The sequence below is a fragment of the Corythoichthys intestinalis genome, chromosome 16, assembly GCF_030265065.1.
Source record: "Corythoichthys intestinalis isolate RoL2023-P3 chromosome 16, ASM3026506v1, whole genome shotgun sequence".
Lineage (NCBI taxonomy): Eukaryota > Metazoa > Chordata > Actinopteri > Syngnathiformes > Syngnathidae > Corythoichthys > Corythoichthys intestinalis.
Window position 1 is genome coordinate 4,060,049 of NC_080410.1, and position 18,436 is coordinate 4,078,484.

General features: G+C 37.6%; 1 protein-coding gene and 1 long non-coding RNA gene across 12 annotated transcripts in view; both read right to left on the reverse strand.

Annotated features, from left to right (window-relative positions):
* The window catches only part of glyr1 (glyoxylate reductase 1 homolog (Arabidopsis)), an 85,189-nt gene extending 72,528 nt beyond the window's left edge, over nucleotides 1-12,661 (reverse strand). For all 3 annotated transcript variants that reach the window (XM_057861215.1, XM_057861214.1, XM_057861213.1), the window contains exons 1-5: nucleotides 12,531-12,661; nucleotides 11,297-11,333; nucleotides 6,449-6,528; nucleotides 6,229-6,367; nucleotides 1,155-1,265 (exon numbers count right to left, since the gene is read on the reverse strand). In XM_057861215.1, the coding sequence (XP_057717198.1) occupies nucleotides 1,155-1,265; nucleotides 6,229-6,367; nucleotides 6,449-6,528; nucleotides 11,297-11,333; nucleotides 12,531-12,568 (405 nt within the window). In that variant the 5' untranslated portion in view covers nucleotides 12,569-12,661. The remainder of the gene's footprint in view (nucleotides 1-1,154; nucleotides 1,266-6,228; nucleotides 6,368-6,448; nucleotides 6,529-11,296; nucleotides 11,334-12,530) is intronic.
* Nucleotides 12,662-13,599: 938 nt separating this feature from the next.
* On the reverse strand, nucleotides 13,600-17,957 carry LOC130931671 (uncharacterized). Of its 9 annotated transcripts, none has more exons than XR_009067277.1 (10): nucleotides 17,795-17,957; nucleotides 17,175-17,273; nucleotides 17,005-17,081; nucleotides 16,563-16,610; nucleotides 15,668-15,728; nucleotides 15,547-15,597; nucleotides 15,278-15,346; nucleotides 15,055-15,168; nucleotides 14,901-14,971; nucleotides 13,600-14,766 (listed from the first exon to the last, which is right to left on the reverse strand). It is a non-coding gene; the product is annotated as an uncharacterized LOC130931671 (long non-coding RNA). The 9 variants fall into 9 exon arrangements; XR_009067275.1 differs by lacking the exon at nucleotides 16,563-16,610 and adding an exon at nucleotides 17,349-17,382 and having other exon boundaries at nucleotides 13,602-14,766; nucleotides 17,795-17,953; XR_009067273.1 differs by having other exon boundaries at nucleotides 13,603-14,766; nucleotides 17,005-17,111.
* Between the last annotated feature and the right edge of the window lie 479 nt (nucleotides 17,958-18,436).

The window sequence follows — 18,436 nt, forward strand, 5'->3', positions numbered from 1 at the left end:
GACCATGCCGTTTATTTAGGAATTGGGGAAAATACTTGGATAAAAAGAATATCTTGTAAAAATATTGAGGTAAACAGACAGAAACGATGACATTTTGCAGCTCTCTTCGTCGCGTTTTCCTCGTTGCGAATAGTTCCCCCTCGACGGGCTGACTGGTCCTTCTCAAGCCATTTATATAGCTATTGGGGATAAATACTTGGATAAAAAAAATATCCTGTAAAAATATTGGAGTAGAGAGACTGAAACAATGACGTTTTGTGGCTCTCTTCGTTGCGTTTTCCTCGTTCTGAATAATTCCCCTTCAATGGGCTGAATAGTAAAACCGATGAGCCCAGTCTCCCGCTGACGTCATCCACCTGTTGGGGACGCTAAAGCCCTATAATGGTCTGCGTGGCTAATCAGCAGATTAAAAGACTATTTTCTCGTCATCTGCGCTTTGCTAAATTGTTGTATATAGTCGAATCGTCTCAAAATATGATTCTAATTCACATAATAATCATATTATATATATAATATTATATATATAATATATATTATATAATAATAATAACTTTTTTTCTCATGTCGTATGGTCTTTAAATCCTTTCAGACACGCTGCCTGTGCAATTTGTCTCAGTTTGAAAAAGAAAATCACAACTTGTTAACTTGACCTGTTTGCATTTGTCCTCCCACAACTCAAAGGAACTTCAAGCAATTTTGGTCTTTTTGCAGATGCATTGGAGTGCCTCGCTAGTGGAGCAACAAGCGTGACCAATCACATTTACGCCTTTTTGTGGAATTCAACATGGGGTATCCGACAGCATGAAAAACAAATTTAGTGCCCACTAGATGTATTATTAAATTAAGTGCTCACTAATCTTTAAAAAAAAAAAAAGAGAGAAAAATCTGGCTTCTAAAAAGGAGAGTTTTGTATCAAACATTAGAAAGCATAGAGGCTTAAAATCTACTTACCATAACTCCTGCATATTTCTGTTCCTTTCATGTCAGGGAACATACTGATGTTCTAGCAAGTGGTTTACTTTTCACATTTGAAGCCGTTTTCAGGGGTCTGCACCGTGTGAGTCTATATGTGGTCTAAAGCTTAGTGTGGCTCCTTGATGAATAATTGACAACACAGACATACGTTTGACCTAGTCTGTTAGTGTCTTACTGACCTTCTCAGAGGGGTCCCTCAAGGCACTGAGATCCTCATCATCCTCATCCAGTATTTTAAGCGGCTTCTTAGGAGTCTTCTTTCCTTTGGAGTCTCCTTTACCTTCAGAGTTCTTTGGGGGGGAAAATTTAAAAATTAAAAACACATACACATCGCACTGTGATTTGTAACCTTAGATTGAGCGGTTTGTGGATCGTCCCGAAAATAGATCGTAAGAAAAATACAGCGAATGGTGCTGATTTTGCATATACAGATAGTCCCCGGGTGCGAACGAGTTGTTCCTAACCGAATTATTGCTTTAAGTACCCCTAAATACTGCCTGAATCTCAAAATAACTATCCAAAAACAAGTATTTTAAGTCTTACTGTCCTCGCAAAGACGTTGGAGCTATGTCCTAATTAGACAGTAGAAGTGTGCGAAATTTCCGATTCTTGAGATTATTCGCGATTCGGCCGTGGAAGATTCGAGAACGATTCACAAACATCCGAATTCCGATTATTGAAATATGCCAAGTAAAGCGGAACTAAAATACAGTCAGCGCGGTCTTCGCGACGCAATGAGGAACAGACCGAGAGTAAACATCGTGCTTAACTCATGCCGCTAGATAAAAAAACAATAATACCCGACTGTGGCCGACAGCCGCTACAAACTACACCCACATAATGCTACGGTAGATATTACACGTATATAAAACTAAATGCGAAATGAAAGACTCAGAGGCGTTAGCAAATGTATAGAAAACTAGATGTGAAATGACAGACTCGGCGGCGTTAGTAAACAGCCGCCATCTTAAAGCAGTAGACTTCTCTGGAAGGCTGTTGTAGCAAACCTTCCGAGCGAACCTAATTAACTTTTTATCTAAAATACTCCTAGATTCAAATAACGGGAGTAATTTGAACAACTTTAACGGCTGATTCACAACATTGAATTATTTAAAGCTTAGTTGGAATTTTTTTTTTCATTTTGTGATGGCCGCTGAGTTGGATTTTTTATGCCTACACAATAACACAACTTAACATTCAAATAATCACTTTCGGCCAACTGGCCATTTTTTGGCAAAAAAACCTAGTAATTTAGACATGTCTGCGTCCGTACCCCAAAAATTTGGCTTTGACATATTTTATGTAACATTTCAATCTAAAAACGACGAGGGCCAGATAGCCAGCAAGTCGTGCAGACGCAATAGTGACATCGGAATTCAACCGAAATAAGCCGTGATTGTATATAGAAAAATGCAAATTTTGCTTTTGTTGAGTAAAATTAAGATTATTCTTCATGCGTTCCCCAAGTATTAAGTTTCTGATGTGAAAATTGAGTGCTTCATTAACTGTTGAAAACCTATGTCAAAATTGCACTAAATAAACTTTTTGGGGCAAAAACTTATAGACAAGTTTCCAAGGTATGTCTGCTCGCATCTTCCATTATAGAATTTCTCCATCCAAAACAACAGTGGAGCTGGAGTAACATTACTCATCAAAATCCCTTAAAAAAGACAAATTGGAAATACAGCATCCATCTGTCATCATCATGACAGGGGAGGACAACAATGTTAATGAAGGTAGATGTGGAGCCAAGCTCGTGCCACCACAAAGACCGGGTGTTCATATAGCCATGTTGCCGCTTTATTATGGAAGTAGAGCAGGGCGGTAAACCGAAAATTTACCGTTACCGAAATTCTTCACGATGACCGACGTAATTTTGACAATGTCGGTAAATTCGGTAATTTAATAAAAGAAGAAAATATAGTCTTTTCATCCCGCTTTGACTCTGTGTTGTTCGGCTATGTTCATTCCCCTTTAAGAAAGCAGACAGTGTGCTTACGTTTGAAGTCACATGGTTTTCAGGAAGCCAATCAAACAGAAGCCCGGTAGGCTAACGCTAGCTGCTAATGTTAGCGGCTAACGCTACAAGCAAACGGGATGAAGTCGGGCTTAACTTAGCTTCGCCAAACTTTCACCCGACATTAAGTAAACTCTTGACGGGTTCCAGATAGGGATGGAAAAACCGAGGCTTTCTGAAACAATGAACCACTTTTAAGACAATTGTCCTAAATTGAATCACTGTTTGACACACTGCAAGAGCCCCATCTACTGGATAAACAGTGCACGTTTCTTTTTAAAAGTAAAGTTGACAAATTGCCTCAGCATTACATATCTTCAATAGAATTAAGTGGATGTCGTCTATTTCAACCAGGAGATCGTGTCGTCATTAAGTGTGATTTACACAATTAAAGTTGACGTCTTTAAGCCTGTGTCATTGCTTTTGTCTGTGAAGATGTGTTCAAAGCAGTATTTGTAATACACGACAGTGCTAGTCTTGTAAGTGGCTCGTCCTAGATGACGGGGAGTAACTATGTATTGCTTATTTTTTGTAAAAATTACAGTACAGTAAGCACAGTGCTTGGGAACAGGAATATTATTTATTGCATACTGTAAGGATTTCTAAAATCATAAGATGTAAATAACTGAGCCGAATAAAAGAAAGGAAAGGTTTGTGAAACATTTTATTTTTTAATTAAGTATAATTCCTGGGGGGCGGGTGGATGTGTCGTATTTGTATCTATTCTAAATATCTAAACGCATGCCACTATCTAGTGTATAACAATGCGGAATGAATTTAATGAAATTCAATTGATGATATTTTTCAAGTCATACAAGCTGTTATAAATGTTCACACAAGAATTCTTATTGTTTACAACATTTTTTTTTTTAATACTTAATGTTTAGACTGCATGTGCAATTTTTAAATTGAAAGCTGGTAAATACATTTAACGAGAAACTGTTAATTTGTATTCCATGCATTGATTCAAATTTTCAAATTATATAACAGTTTGCTTGGGCGAATTTATCGTCATTTATCGTTATCGAGGTAAATCTGCTCAATTTATCGTGATACGTACTTAAGGCCATATCGCCCAGCCCTATATGGAAGGTACATATATTCTTCCTATCCCTGCATTTTCATGTGTCCGGTGCTCAAAAAATACTAACGCTAGAATTTGCCATGTGCCAGTATGAGATTTTCACGGTACGATAACCGTGAGCAAAAATACCGCGGTTTCACGGTATCACGGTATTGCAATTATAGCTCCAAAATTTTGAGATGTATGGGTTTAAAAAAAAAAAAAAAAAAAATTCCATTGAACAGGATTTTTTTTCAAAACATATTTGCAATTAGGAACATGAATATAATGTGAAAATAAATAAACAAAAAATAACATTTTATATAAAATTAAAATAAATAGAACCTAGATTATACCCACAGCCACAGCTCAAGTTGCTCAATATTAGAGTAAGAACAAAATAATTGCTATAAAGAGTAAAAAGACTTCTAAATAAAATTAAAAATATATACTGTTTGACTTTTTTTAAGGGGGAAGCTCAAGTGAAGTTTCGCCATTTTCAGCCACTTTGTCAACTCTAGTCTACATGATGCCATGCCTTTGTGTTAAAAAGAACAAAGAATTCATAAGTTAATAAGTTAGTTGAAAATGTATGAGTTAGTTTTATAAATTAGTTAAAATGTAAATATTGTTGAGGAAAGGTTTCATCTAAAAAAAAAAAAAAGTGAGGAGTGAGACCTCCTTTTCTCAATTAGCGATCTTTGACGCGATTCTTTTTCTCCCCCCCCTTCATTCAAGCTTGTCTCTCACTCAGCGGCTGTGAGACATAAAACCACAACGAAGCTGCTCTCCCAGCTTAGCCTAGGCTAACATTCGTCTTTGTAAGTTTTAGTTAGTTTGTATATTGAATTTGAAAGGAAAATGTGCGTTTTGTTTTTGGCGAACTTTTTAATGGTGCTACTGCTATCCTGTTGAACCTAATCACACGTGGAAAAATACAATTGTACAACGTTTTAAATGTATTCATTTGTATATTTCACCACGATTTGAGTGCTCAATAAATTGAAGAAAAGTACGCCTTGTGTTTGGAGGATTTGTTTGTGGGTTTGCTGGCTGTTTAGCAGAATAGCATCACTGACACTCAAGGCAACAAACGGGAAGGGGTGAGCGCTGACGCACAAAGCCACTTTGGCTGCATTTTGGCACATGAAAAATAGCGAATACCGTACTAAGGTATGACGGAAAATTTTAGTGGTTTTGAAACCGCGACGTTTTCACACCACGGTAAACCGTGAAACCGGTAACCGGCACATGTCTAGCTAGAATCTTGCTCATGAAACTACTTGTTGCCTTTGATATTGTTATTACGATGATTGCAATTATGATGATCTTTAATATTATTTACTACAACTACTGTACTGCTGTGGCTGCGAGCCTGTTGCTATTCGATACGTGTTGGATGGCTCAATTATGTCAATGCATCAATGCAAGTTTTTTGTTCGTTTGTTTACAGGTGGAAAACGCTGTTAAGCAAGGGAGGACGACTTGTAAGTTGATCGACATATATCGAGACTACGTGCATTCTACTTTGATGATGGAAGGCCCGACTCCCAGGGGGACGGCCAGCACAGCACAGAACGTCTCATAGTCTCATCTACGTCGTGCTGAATCCATTTTTGTTGAGTCTGTGAGTTCCTCCTGTTTGATTTTGCAGGTTTATCTTTGCAAACACACTTCTTACTTCAACCGCAATTCATGTTGTTCTTTTCTAAACAACTGGGAGTTCGGAGCAGACATTTTCTGAGATATTTCGCTTGGGAAACTTGTCTATATATGTGAAATATTGCTATTGATCCTGAAAATATAGGTGATTATTTCTTCATTTGGTTATTTTTGTGCATCTAGTGTAAAATTTGAGAATTTTACAGCCATTTTAAGCATGATAATGTTCTTTTGAGGTTGTGTAGGTCTTATTATGTATTTTGTCATTTCACTTGCCCAATCGGGCACGTTCTGTTTTTCCTGCTTGCCTGAAGCGATTTTTTTAATGGCCCCCAAGCAATCGAGTGGCAGTTACCTTCGGGCCCTAAGATGAAGTTAAAAAAAAAAAAAAAAAAAAAAGACACGTTATAACATTTACAATGTGAATTTATGCCTTGTTCTCACTCTGCCGTTTTGAAATGGAAGGATAATTACGCACCCATTTTAAACTGTTATATATCAAGTCCTTCACCTGTTCTTTCCCCTTTGCTTTTTTAAGGAAGTCTTCCACTGCATCTACAGCCTGCTGGAAGCGTTTGCCTTTGTTTATCTTGATCATCTCCTCTTTGTGGGCATGATAGGGCTTCAACTGTTCCACTTTGATCCATGCACTGGAACAGAAATGTGATCATTTCGATTTTTTAAACATGGAATAGTAAGTTCAGTATCCCCATAAATAGATTGATACTTACTGGTCTTCAGTTCCAAAGAATTTCACAAAATGGCATTTTTTGCCCCTTGGCTTTTTTAAATCCTTGGGTGGGCTCACAATCTAAAATTTAAAAAAAATAAACGTATTAAAGACCAACAGTGGCATGTATTATTTGCCTTCATTTTAAGGCACTCTCCAGTGGAAGTAAAAATCAACGAAATTATTTGACTGGGTCAACGAGTGTTGTTAACTACGCCGAAATGACAATGAACAATGAATTTCTACACGTAGTCCACATTACATAAATCACACAATCAAATGGAAGATGTATTTTGGTGACTGAAGACATGATTGCTGCTGCCTCTGCAAGTAACGCTAGAAATTCTGCGGACACGTGACAGAAATGGAGCTGACCACAACGCATCCAATGTGGGCTGCCCCTATACGAGACATTGCATTGTTGCTCGTGGACGGTCCCTTGGCTCACCTTGACAAACCCAAATAAAAATAAACAATTATACAATTGAGGGATGATGTATGTGGGGGATAAAGGGGCTGTAACTAGGTGACACAGTTTGATGGCGTATCAAATGAAGTAGCAATGGAAAGCCACTGACGATATGCCGAGTTCTTATATTGGTAGGGGCAGGCCAGGAGAAAAAAAAGAGTTCTAGGCGACCAACAAATTCTGGCAGCTGAGAGGTTGAAAAAGTTTCTTGCTGTAATTCACAGATTCAGCACTCAAGTTCTCAGCCCGTGCACATTTTCAGCACTTTTTGTCAGACATATTTAATGTATTTAGAATTTTTTTTAAGACTAGAATGTCCCTTTTGTTGTTAAATAACGGTCTTTTTGAATTCCGGGGGGTTCTGTGTACATCATCTCTACATAATTTCCCCACGAACTAATGTGGGGGGTGATGTGTTCTGGGACAGGTGGACTAGGGATAAAAGTCGATCACGCCCCCTAGATTTGAGGATTTCGTGTATGGGTGAATTCTGGGGGGGCTTGTGTGGTTTTACTCTGTACATCATTCACCTAGGCTAGGTTAATACTGCAGGTCTTAATACACGAATCTCAATTTTTCGTGTTTTTCTGACTCGAGGCATTAACTTGACGGTCTGAAAGGGACAAAACGCATATAAGTGGACCATTTCAAATCCGATCTGGGTCACTTTCGTAATTGGTTTAAATCTGATCTGGGCCACATTTTACCAGAATGTCGCAGCGGTCTGAACTGTCAAGTCTCAATTACTAAAATATTCGATAGCTGCAGCCCTAGAAATATGATGACCCTTGAATGATGGATGACAGCCAGCATGTGTCGTGACTAGGCATGTGCCGGTATGAGATTTTGACGGTACGATAACCGTGAGCAAAAATACTGCGGTTTCACGGTATTGCAATTATAGCTCCAAAATTTTGAGATGTATGGGTTTAAAAAAAAAAAAAAAAAAAAAAAACTTTTTTCCATTGAACAGGTTTTTTTTTTCAGAACATATTTGCAAATTGGAACATGAATATAATGTGAAAATAAATTAATGTGAAAATAAATAAACTAACAAAAATTACAAATATTTTATATAAAATTAAAATAAATAGAACCTAGACTATACCCACAGCCACAGCTCAAGTTGCTCAATATTAGAGCAAGAACAAAATAATTGCTATAAAAAAGTAAAAACACTTCTAAATAAAATTAAAAATATATACTGTATGACTTTTTTTGAGGGGGAGAAGCTGCAATTTCGCCCTTTTCAGCCACTGTGTCAACTCTCTTCTACATGATGTCATGCCTTTGTGTTAAAAAGAACAAAGAATTCATAAGTTAATAAGTTAGTTAAAGATGTGTAAGTTAGTTTTATAAGTTAGTTAAAATGTAAATATGTTGAGGAAAGGTTTCATCTGAAACAAAAAGTGAGGAGTGAGACCTCCTTTCGCAATTAGCGATCTTTGACGCGATCCTTTTTTTTCCCCCTCCCTCCTTCATTTAATCTTGTTTCTCACTCAGCGGCTGTGAGACATGAAACGTCGACGAAGCTGCTCTCCCAGCTTAGCCTAGGCTAACATTCGTCTTTGTAAGTTTCAGTTAGTTTGTATATTGAATTTGAAAGGAAAATGTGTGTTTTGTTTTTGGCGACCTTTTTCATGGTGCTACTGTTATCCTGTTGAACCTACTCACATGTGGAAAAATACAATTGTATAACGTTTTAAATGTATTCATTTGTATATTTCACCACGATTTGAGAGCTCAATAAATTGAAGAAAAGTACGCCTTGTGTTTGGAGGGTTTGCTGGCTGTTTAGCTGAATAGCGTCACTGACACTCACGGCAACAAACGGGAAGGGTGAGCGCTGCCGCACCAAGCCACTTGGGCTGCATTTTGGCACATGAAAAATAGCGAATACCGTACTAAGGTATGACGGAAAATTTTAGTGGTTTTGAAACCGCGACGTTTTCACACCACGGTAAACCGTGAAACCGGTAACCGGCACATGTCTAGTCGTGACATGTGTTGCTTTGATGCTTCTGCGTAGAGGTGGGAATCTTGGGACACCTAACGATTCGATTACGATTCAGATGCTACGATTCGATTATAAATCGATTATTGATGCACCCCCCCATTTTTAATGTTTCGTACATTAGTTCCAAAATTGTTCAAAAATCCTTTTAGGCTATATCCAAACTTTTCAAGATTTCAGTATCAAGTTAACAGTTCAAAAGAGTGTATAAAATACTCAAAAGCCCATTCTGTATCAGGAGCTTTAAACTACTTTCATTTAATTTAACTTTGTGAAACACTCGTTAAAGTTGTTAAAATTGCTCCTGTTATTCCATGATTTCCCCTGTCTACTTTTGACATGTGAAGGTTTTAAAACGGTTTCATCATTTAAAGATAGATTCAAGTCAAGATTTTACCGATTTAGGAGTATTTTCGATAAAAAGTTAATTAGGTTCGCTACAACACAGCCTTCCAGAGAAGTCTACTGCTTTAAGCTGGCGGCTGTTTACCAACGTTGGCAAGTCTGTCATTTCGCATTTAGTTATATATATAGACCCCAATCACATGACGTCACAACTCCGGCCCCGACTTGATCCGCCATATTGTCCATCAGCTCGTCGTGTTTACACATTACCGCTACGTACATTCCTCTTATTACTGCGTGTTTTTCTGCTCGTTAACATTAATAATCAAAATGGTGAAGGCGTGTGTGGCGTTTGGTAGCAGTAACAGGGATGACAGACGGAGAGACTTGAAGTTCTACCGTATTCCGAGAGACCCGAAGAGGAGAGCGAGATGGACTGCTGCAATTCGACGAATACTGGGCACCAAACGATCACCACAGACTATGTAGTAGTCATTTTATATCTGGTAATATGCATTTAATATATATTTAGAGGGTTTTCGGGCTGACAACCACAATTAAGATCATTGCGAGGCTAATCGCCGACAATATACATTTTCAAATTCAAGATGTTTATTTCTTCCACCATTATTATTTTTTGAATAATATTTAGCTGGTACCAAGTGAAAGAAGCTGGCCTCGTCTACGGATCATCAGTTAAACAGGGGTGTCCAAACTTTTTGCAAAGGGGGCCAGATTTGGTGTGGTAAAAATGTGGGGGGCTACCTTGGCTAATTTACGTAGAACAATATATTTAAACAAATTTTAGCAAGTCCTTCTGGATGTCACATTTGCTTTATTATTATTTTTTTTTTAATTCATAATTTCTACAATCTCGCCTTTGTGGCGTTCTCTTTCGACCCTCGGGCTCTTGCGAAATACTGCTGCTGTGAAATTAAACTAGCTTCAAGTTGCTTTAATCTCTCGCTGCGTATTTTCCGTGTAATCTTGTCGTACATGTCAGCGTGTCTTGTTTGGTAATATCGCCTCCCATCGAACTCTTTGAAAACAGCGACTGTCTCTTTGCAAATGAGGCAGACACAGTTGTTGCGTATTTTATTGAAGAAATAGTCCAATATCCACCTATCCTTGAAGCGTCGGCCATCGCAGTCAACTTTTTTTTTTTATTGTCGCCATTTTAGAAAATTGGAAGTAAAGGGTCACACGGGGTAATGCTGCTTAGAGTGCTGCTCTTAAAATTTTTCAAACTTTCGTGAGAATAGGCTGAGTTTCAGTGGACAATATAGTCGTAGATATCAGGGTAGCAGATGTCAGGCAGAGACGGCGAAGACAGCGGGTCGAAAAATATCGATTTAGGCATCAAATATGGATCTGGCGAATGGATCGATCGAAGCTTTTGCACATAACGCCTGTTATGCAACACATCCAATGAGTTTACAGCATCTGAAGGCACTGGGACTGGCACTGTGATATCTATCGTAGCATTATGTGGCCAAATGTTTGTAGCGAATAGCAACTGGACATTGTAGCGACTGTCAGCCACAGTCAGGTATTACTGTTTTTTTTTATCTAGCGGAATGAGTTGAACATGATATTTACTCTCTGTCCGTTCCTCATTCCGTCCCGAAGACCGCGCTGACTGTGTTTTAGTTCTGTATTAACTAGTATAATTAAATAATCAGAATTTGGATGTTTGTGAATCGTTCTCGAATCTTCACCGGCCAAATTGCGAATAATCGAAGAATCGGAAATTTCGCACGCCTGTACTTCTGTGCATGCGGGTCGGTTTGCTAAACGTGTGTTGGAATGCAAATTAGTGCGCATGTGTAATACTTGAACAGGCTTATTGGCCAAAAGCAGTCTGAACGGGCACGCCATAAAAACAGATATGACAAAAAATCGGAATTGTGTGTTAAGACCTGCAGTATGAACCTAGTTCTAGAGGCACGAGCATCTGACAGGCGACAAACCAGCTCCACTCAGCGCCACTGACTCACAATAATCATCCGCTATATATTTACCTTTCCGGGCCACGGTGGATAGCGGCCAAGTTTCCCCCTGAAATTAGACAAGGTTTAAATAAACCATTTAAAATTATGATACAAAGCATTTTTAAAAAGTACTTAATAAAACTAAACTACAGGCATAAAACACCCATTGTATTTGTTGTGTGTTGTTACTTAGACACCATCAAACCCAAGGGCAATTAATCCATTTATCGTTGGTTCTATCAATTTTCAAATACAAACTAAATTAACCAGAAACACGGGTTAATTGCATTTCTAGTTTTATATATTGAAATGAAATCACCCAAAATTGGTTTGTCAATTTGCGATCTGGTGCTCAATAATATTTAAAAAAAAAAAAAAAAAAAAAAAAAAAAAAAAAAAAAAAACGTTAATTGAATTTACAGGCTCGGAGAGTGATTTTATCATATATTGCGATGTATTCATGTCGTTGAGCGTCAAACTGTGAGTGAACTCCCATGTTTTTCTCGTTCGCTGCCAACTACAGCCTCAGTGTAAACAATAGGAGTATCTCGTGCTGTAAATTGTGTGACCGGTTAAACTTTAGAGATAAACGGTGACCTTATACCAAAATCTTAGCTGCTGAACTGCTCTATTTCCCTTTGTTCCATGTACTACTGTACAAGTCTTTAACAGTAGTGGATGATTGGCGACGAGAAACGCAAACAAGTGTTACTACGAGCAGCTATACACATTCATAAAAAAAAAAAATGACATTACATGAGTGAGACCAAACTATTTTTACCGAGAGCAAAACGTAAAATGTTCCTCATTAAGCAAGTCGACGGATAGAAGACTTGCAACGTCAACACGTCCGTGTAACCTAGATTTCCGCTTGGGCAACTGTGCTAGAACAGCCTGTTTTCAACGCAGGACATTATACAACCAGTCCGACCTCGATATCAACTTGAACGGATATAAAGTAAATTGAACCAAAAAATAGTTGTACCCACAAAACTCTATTTAATGAAAACAACTCCATTATCCGACCATCTGCTAGTTTTCCGCTAACGTTAGCAAGGAGCTAGCCGCGAATGTTGAGTCAGCTTTGGCTAACAATTTGTTTGGGTTGTTCGTCAACTAAACGAGTGACTAATGATTTACATCTTGTTAGTTCTTAAATCATGTTTGCATGTTATTGCCCAACTAGCAGAAACAAAGTCAAATGAATTACTTTAGACCACCACGAATAAAACTGGCATGTTTTAACGTGAAAATTATATCTCACCACACTAGGTCTCCGATTCTCAGATGCACAGTCGCCATCTTGCAACTCTAATAAAACGTCGCAACGAATGAGAGGAAAAGACAACACTCCACACACCCACTAATCACGAAGTGAAGCCCCGCCCTTCGTATCCATACAGCGGCCGTCATTGGCTGAGACGCATTGTTTTCGTTTTCCGGTTGATGGGTCACAAATATAAAATAGAAGAGTGCATTGTTAACTAGTGGAAATAAAATGCATTGTAATACATCCAGTATATTATCAGATTAGAAAAAGCAGAAGGTGGTTTTGGACCTTTTTTACATACCTGTCAACCCGAGACCGTTGGTAATCTTACAAATAGTGACGTAAGCCCCTACAAATTGGTGACTTATCTTACAACATTTTATAAAGCTTGCAATATGAAACAAAAATGAAACACACTTTTTAAAAATAATATTAATTTATTGGTAATATTGTCACATATAACCTGGTGTAATCAAAGAACAATCAATATCTTCAGCTATTTCTATCATGAGTTTTGATGGCTGCACTTCATGGCACTTCAGATCGCAATTTAGTTTGACTTGAAGGTAGTTCGTTAGTGTGTCCATTTATAAATTAAAAAGGTCAACTGATAAAATTAACTGCAATCTTTGAGTCAGGGAACATTTCTTTTGCTAATTCTGAGAAGTGATCAGCAATAGTTGCAGGCAAATTGTGTTCAGCAACAAATTGGCAGAATAAAATCTCTGCTTCCGTCACAGCATAGCTTTTCATTCTGCAGACTGTTGTTAATCTTTGTTTAAAAAAGTAATTTATTGCAGTTACAAATTACTTCTCCCAAAAAGTAATTGAGTTAGTAACTCAGTTACCTGAATGTAAGCGTAATTAGTGACTTGGCAAAGTAACTGGTGTTAACTTTTTTTCCCCATTCAAAAAAAAAACAAACAAAAAAAACTGTTTCATCATTTAAAGATAGATTCAAGTAGAGATTTTGCCGATTTAGGAGTATTTAAGATAAAAAGTTACTTAGGTTCACCAGGAAGTTTCTCTCTCCCAAGAGAGTCTGGCTGCAGCCCGCCTCTCTCAGTACCCTGCGCCGCTCGTCTCAGTACCCATCCCGCAGACAGGAAGTGACGCAATATCGCAGCTCTCAGACCGGAAATGACAACATGAAACAGCGCTCGAGCTCCGAGCTTCCGGTTTTATCGTAATAGTTAGCGTCCATTCGAACGTAAATACTAGTTTACTTTTCTTTGCGCACGTCTTTTATTTTCGGTTTCAGCATCACTCATTATTATTTAAATAATAATTTATTTCCATGCTCCTTAAATTGATTTGGTGAAATCGGGAGATTAACTCTTTAAGCGCGGTCAGTTTGTTAAAGCCTGGTGATTTTACCAAAATGAAAAACATGGTTACAGTACATCAAAATTAAAATACACACTACTGTAATAAAGGTTTAATTGGTGACTGAAAGATCGCATGTGACCTATCACAGTGTGTACTTTAGTTTGTCAATTGTAAAATATACTCCAATTGAGAATTATTAGAAATTGCTGTCATCCTTACATTTTTATGAACGGACACATTAATATAGCTTCATTACAATTTAATGTATCAAAAACGTAATATTCTCTCCATGTTGCAACCAAACCAATTTTGTCTTTCATTTTGCTACTTAAATTCATTCATGTGAGTGAAGATCTTAATTAACTAATTCAGAAACTATATTAAACTTTCTGCTCCAGGAAAGGCACCTTTATTTCAAACAGAAATGACAAAATAGTTATCATGTGTTAGTTGTTTTTTTCTTTTATCCCAGACAATAGTTGTAGGTTGTTTTAATTACCTGACATTTTTCGGCAAGCACTCCCGCCTTCATCACAGGTAATTAAAACTACCTACAACTAACATCTGGGATAAAAGAAAAAAAACAACTAATTTATAAGTGTAGAAAAATGAACTCAATACAACCGGTTCTAATGTGGTAAACTTTATTTTTTTAGTTTTATTATTTTTTTATTATTATTGAGAGAATACCAGATATTTTCTTTGGTCAACAATCTCCTCAAAAAAGGTAAATCCATCTTCCAGATGGTTGAAACAGAACTTGAATGGCTCCAAGACATTGTAGTTCGTGCTCATCCTCTTCCATCTGCAGGATGCTTGGGAACTCCTACTGCATGAATCCCCCCCCACCCCACCCCTGTCCGAGGCTTTTGTGCAGTCTTGCACAGTCCTTTTACCAAAACTGTTCATTGGAAAAGAGAAAGAAAAGAGCTATTTGAATATTACATAAGTAAAATAAAAATGATGCTTTGTTAATTTTATACTTGATTTTTCTTTTCAGGCATTGCATTAAACTAGGTATATAAACAATCTTACCATTTTTTTCCCGTCATATCTTTTTGGAGTGGGCCACCACTAACTTGAAGGAGCTGTGGTTGCACCTCTTCCTAAAAATAAATCAGTGAATAAAGGGGGACATGTTCAAAAGTGCGTCAGAGTAATGGACACTAAAAAGTCTTTAAAAGCTGACCTCAGCAATTATATTCAAATTTCACTTCTGTAGCTGATAGACTGGTGGCACTTCACCCTGCAGTAATGCTTTTGCCTTATCTGTCCAATGGGCAAACTCTTTCCTGTGGCTCACCTAAGTTGAAAAAATACAAAAATAAGTATTCCACATTTTCCAACAAAGAATTAAGGTATTGTGCACCTACTTTCCTATGAATGCCATATCAACAGTTTCAAAGACTTACCATGCACCCAAGTTTGAAATTGTCCGCTAGCAATATACACCACCACTTCCTCAGAGTTGGCATATCAGTCTAACAAAAATTAAAAACAAGTGTAAATAAAGAATAACGACAAGGATATTTTGTAGCCCAATTTGAATGATTCAGTGAACTTCATTTTACAATGGTTAAACTCAAAGAGAGCATCCAGAACAGTGCAAAGAGCATACTAGAAATGGATAAATGAATACAAATATAACAGAGGACAAAATTGGACAGTTAAACTCACCTACCATCAACATGAAGATGCCACAGTCCTTCCCCTATGGCTGTCCCGAAAAACCCTAACGTAAGAATTTAACAGTCACTTCCTTCAAGTTTTGAATCAATGAATAAACACACTTTTACAAATACCTCTATTTCACTTCCAATCCTCTCTTTCCATGTCCCCCTGTTGATTGACTGTCAACGTTTTCTGCAATTGAAAATATAGGTTTATATTAAATACAGTAGTTAAACAATTACAAACGTGTTTCCATGCACAAGAACACCAACCAGTCAGGTTTAAATGATTCATGCAAACAAAACAAGGGCGTAGGTTTGCATAGGGACGGTAGGGACATAACACGACCAACTTTTCAGGATGCTAAAGTTGTCCCCACCAACTTTTGAGCAACCTTATTTGCATTATATTCGTCCCTACCATTGTTGAGACCGGGCCAACGCCCTTGAAACAAAACATTCGCAATTTTAGAGTTGCATTTTAGAATTTTGCTTCAAATGATTGGATGAATCATCTGGAGTGCAATTCTGCTTTAATTGAAGGGGCAACATAAAAGGATCGACTGGAACATACCTTCAAAACCAAACAAGGCTATTCTGGATCATCATGGAAACGCCATGCCAATATGAATGGTTACTGAATTTCATTAGAGATAACAATAGTTCTCTGATCTCAAGATTGGATCTATTTTTCTTCCCACAAATAATTGGAATTTGGATCATTTAATTTGTTATGATTTGACTGTTCTTTGAAAATGAACCAATGCTCCAAGTTGTAGTTGTTACTAATCAGCCTTACAGGCAAATGCATGTGTGGGTCACATCCTGTAGGCTTTCACTATGTTGCAACAACATAGGGGTCAGCCACAAATATGGTCCTTCCCTGAAAAATACATAATCTATACACACGGACATATGTTACATAAATACAAACGTACGCAGACACCTACATGAGCCCATACAAGCATTCTGTAGGCTACATAGTTAAAATAATACCCTACACACGCCAAAAAATACTTTTTTATACCTTTGAATGAGCTACTTGTTAGACAAGTTATAAATATGCATTTCATATCTGCAAAAAAACAAACACAAAAAGTTACATTTTACTTAATTGTACAAGTGACATTATGTTCTTTAGAGAAACTAAATCCTCAAAATTCACAGTTGATTCCATTTCATTGTTCAGGCCAACGTTCCAAAAGTCAGCACGTGTCAATCAAACTTTCTTTTTTTAGACAATCAACACCATTTCTGGCCTCTTTATATTCAAGATTTGCATAAGCTAATGAGAATGTTGATTGGTTAAATAAACAAAGAGTAAATAATTAATTATGTCCAATTGTTAACTAATATAAGGAATAATAAGTAAATAATTAATTATGTCCAATTGTTAACTAATATAAGGAATAATAAGCCTATCCAGATTTCCACTGAGCACAACATTTGTCTCAGACATAAAAACATACCAGCCGTTCCTGGGCAGGATGAGTTTGAACCGTCCATGAAACTCGACATGGTCTTATATTGTCACCATTGGTCCTGTCTGCACAGTGGGTTTTACAGTGTTCGATGTCTATCGAAAAAAGTGTTCAGCACAGTCCAAAATCTAAAGTACATTACTATTTATGCTACTTACTTCCATTTGGATCTGTGTGACATCCCTGTATCTGCATGGGAAGACTACCATTTGGGGGTCGTGATTTAGTTTCTTCCCAATGGGGTGGTGATCTTGCAGCTAGTAAAAATAAAAATAAAAATAATGAAAAATATATAGCTAAGCAGAGTAACAATATCAAGAAAAAATGACAACCTTGTCCTATTTGGATCATGTGACAACATTCAAACTACAAAGGACCAGACAAAACAAATGAAGGCAAAACAACAATACCATACAACAACAAAAACAGCGAGCTGCGAATTGCAGGCATGTACATAATGAAAAATAAGAGTGCAATATAATGAAAACTACACAAAGAAGACTGTTCATTGTGAAAAAAAATGTAAAAAGCATTAGCAGCATTAGCTAATTCGCTGCTGAATTCATCAGTACGTATTAAACAATATAAGTAGAGCAAAGTCGCATGCAGTTAGTAAAGGAAGACATTATTTAAATTGCATTAAGAATACTAGATATAAGTACGGTCTTTTCAACTCAGAATAAACACTTCATATTTTCACCGCAAGTGTTGTTTAACTATTTAACATTTTTAAACATGCATACGCTTTTAAAAACTTTTTTTCAGTGCGGCCACTTACCGTGTTTTTTTCGCGAGAGGTGAAATAACGTAACTTGTTTTCGTCGCAAGGGTTGACGACATTTCCGGTCTGAGGGGACTGAGAGCTGCGGTGTTGCGTCATTTCCTGTCTGCGGGATGGGTACTGAGAAGAGCGGCGCAGGGTACTGAGAGAGGCGGGCTGCAGCCAGACTCCTCTCGGAAGTTTCACTACAACAGAGCCTTTCTGAGAAGTCTACTGCTTTAAGATGGCGGCTGCTTGGTAATGCCGCCGTGTCTGTCATTTAGTTCCATATGCATGTGATATCTAGCGTAGCATTAAGTGGGCGTAGATTGTAGGCCGTTGGCTACAGTCAGGACGTATTGGAGCCACCTAGCCTAAAATCGTGTTTGCAACAGCGTAACAAGACTCTTCCCTCCTTTTCATTCCCGCTCTTTTCTCTCCGTGTCTCTGACTTTTCTTGCGTCATTCAACCAACGTAGTAACGCACACCTTTTGGGTGCATTGTCTAGTTGCCGAAACGGTGACAAAATCCGAACGGAGTGGAAAAAACGTAATGCACGAAAAACGTAGATTTTCAACGTACAGCGTTCACATTTAAAAATCAGTGCTCACTTGTAATATTACACCGAAACCTTACAACTTGACTGCTGTTTTCACCTC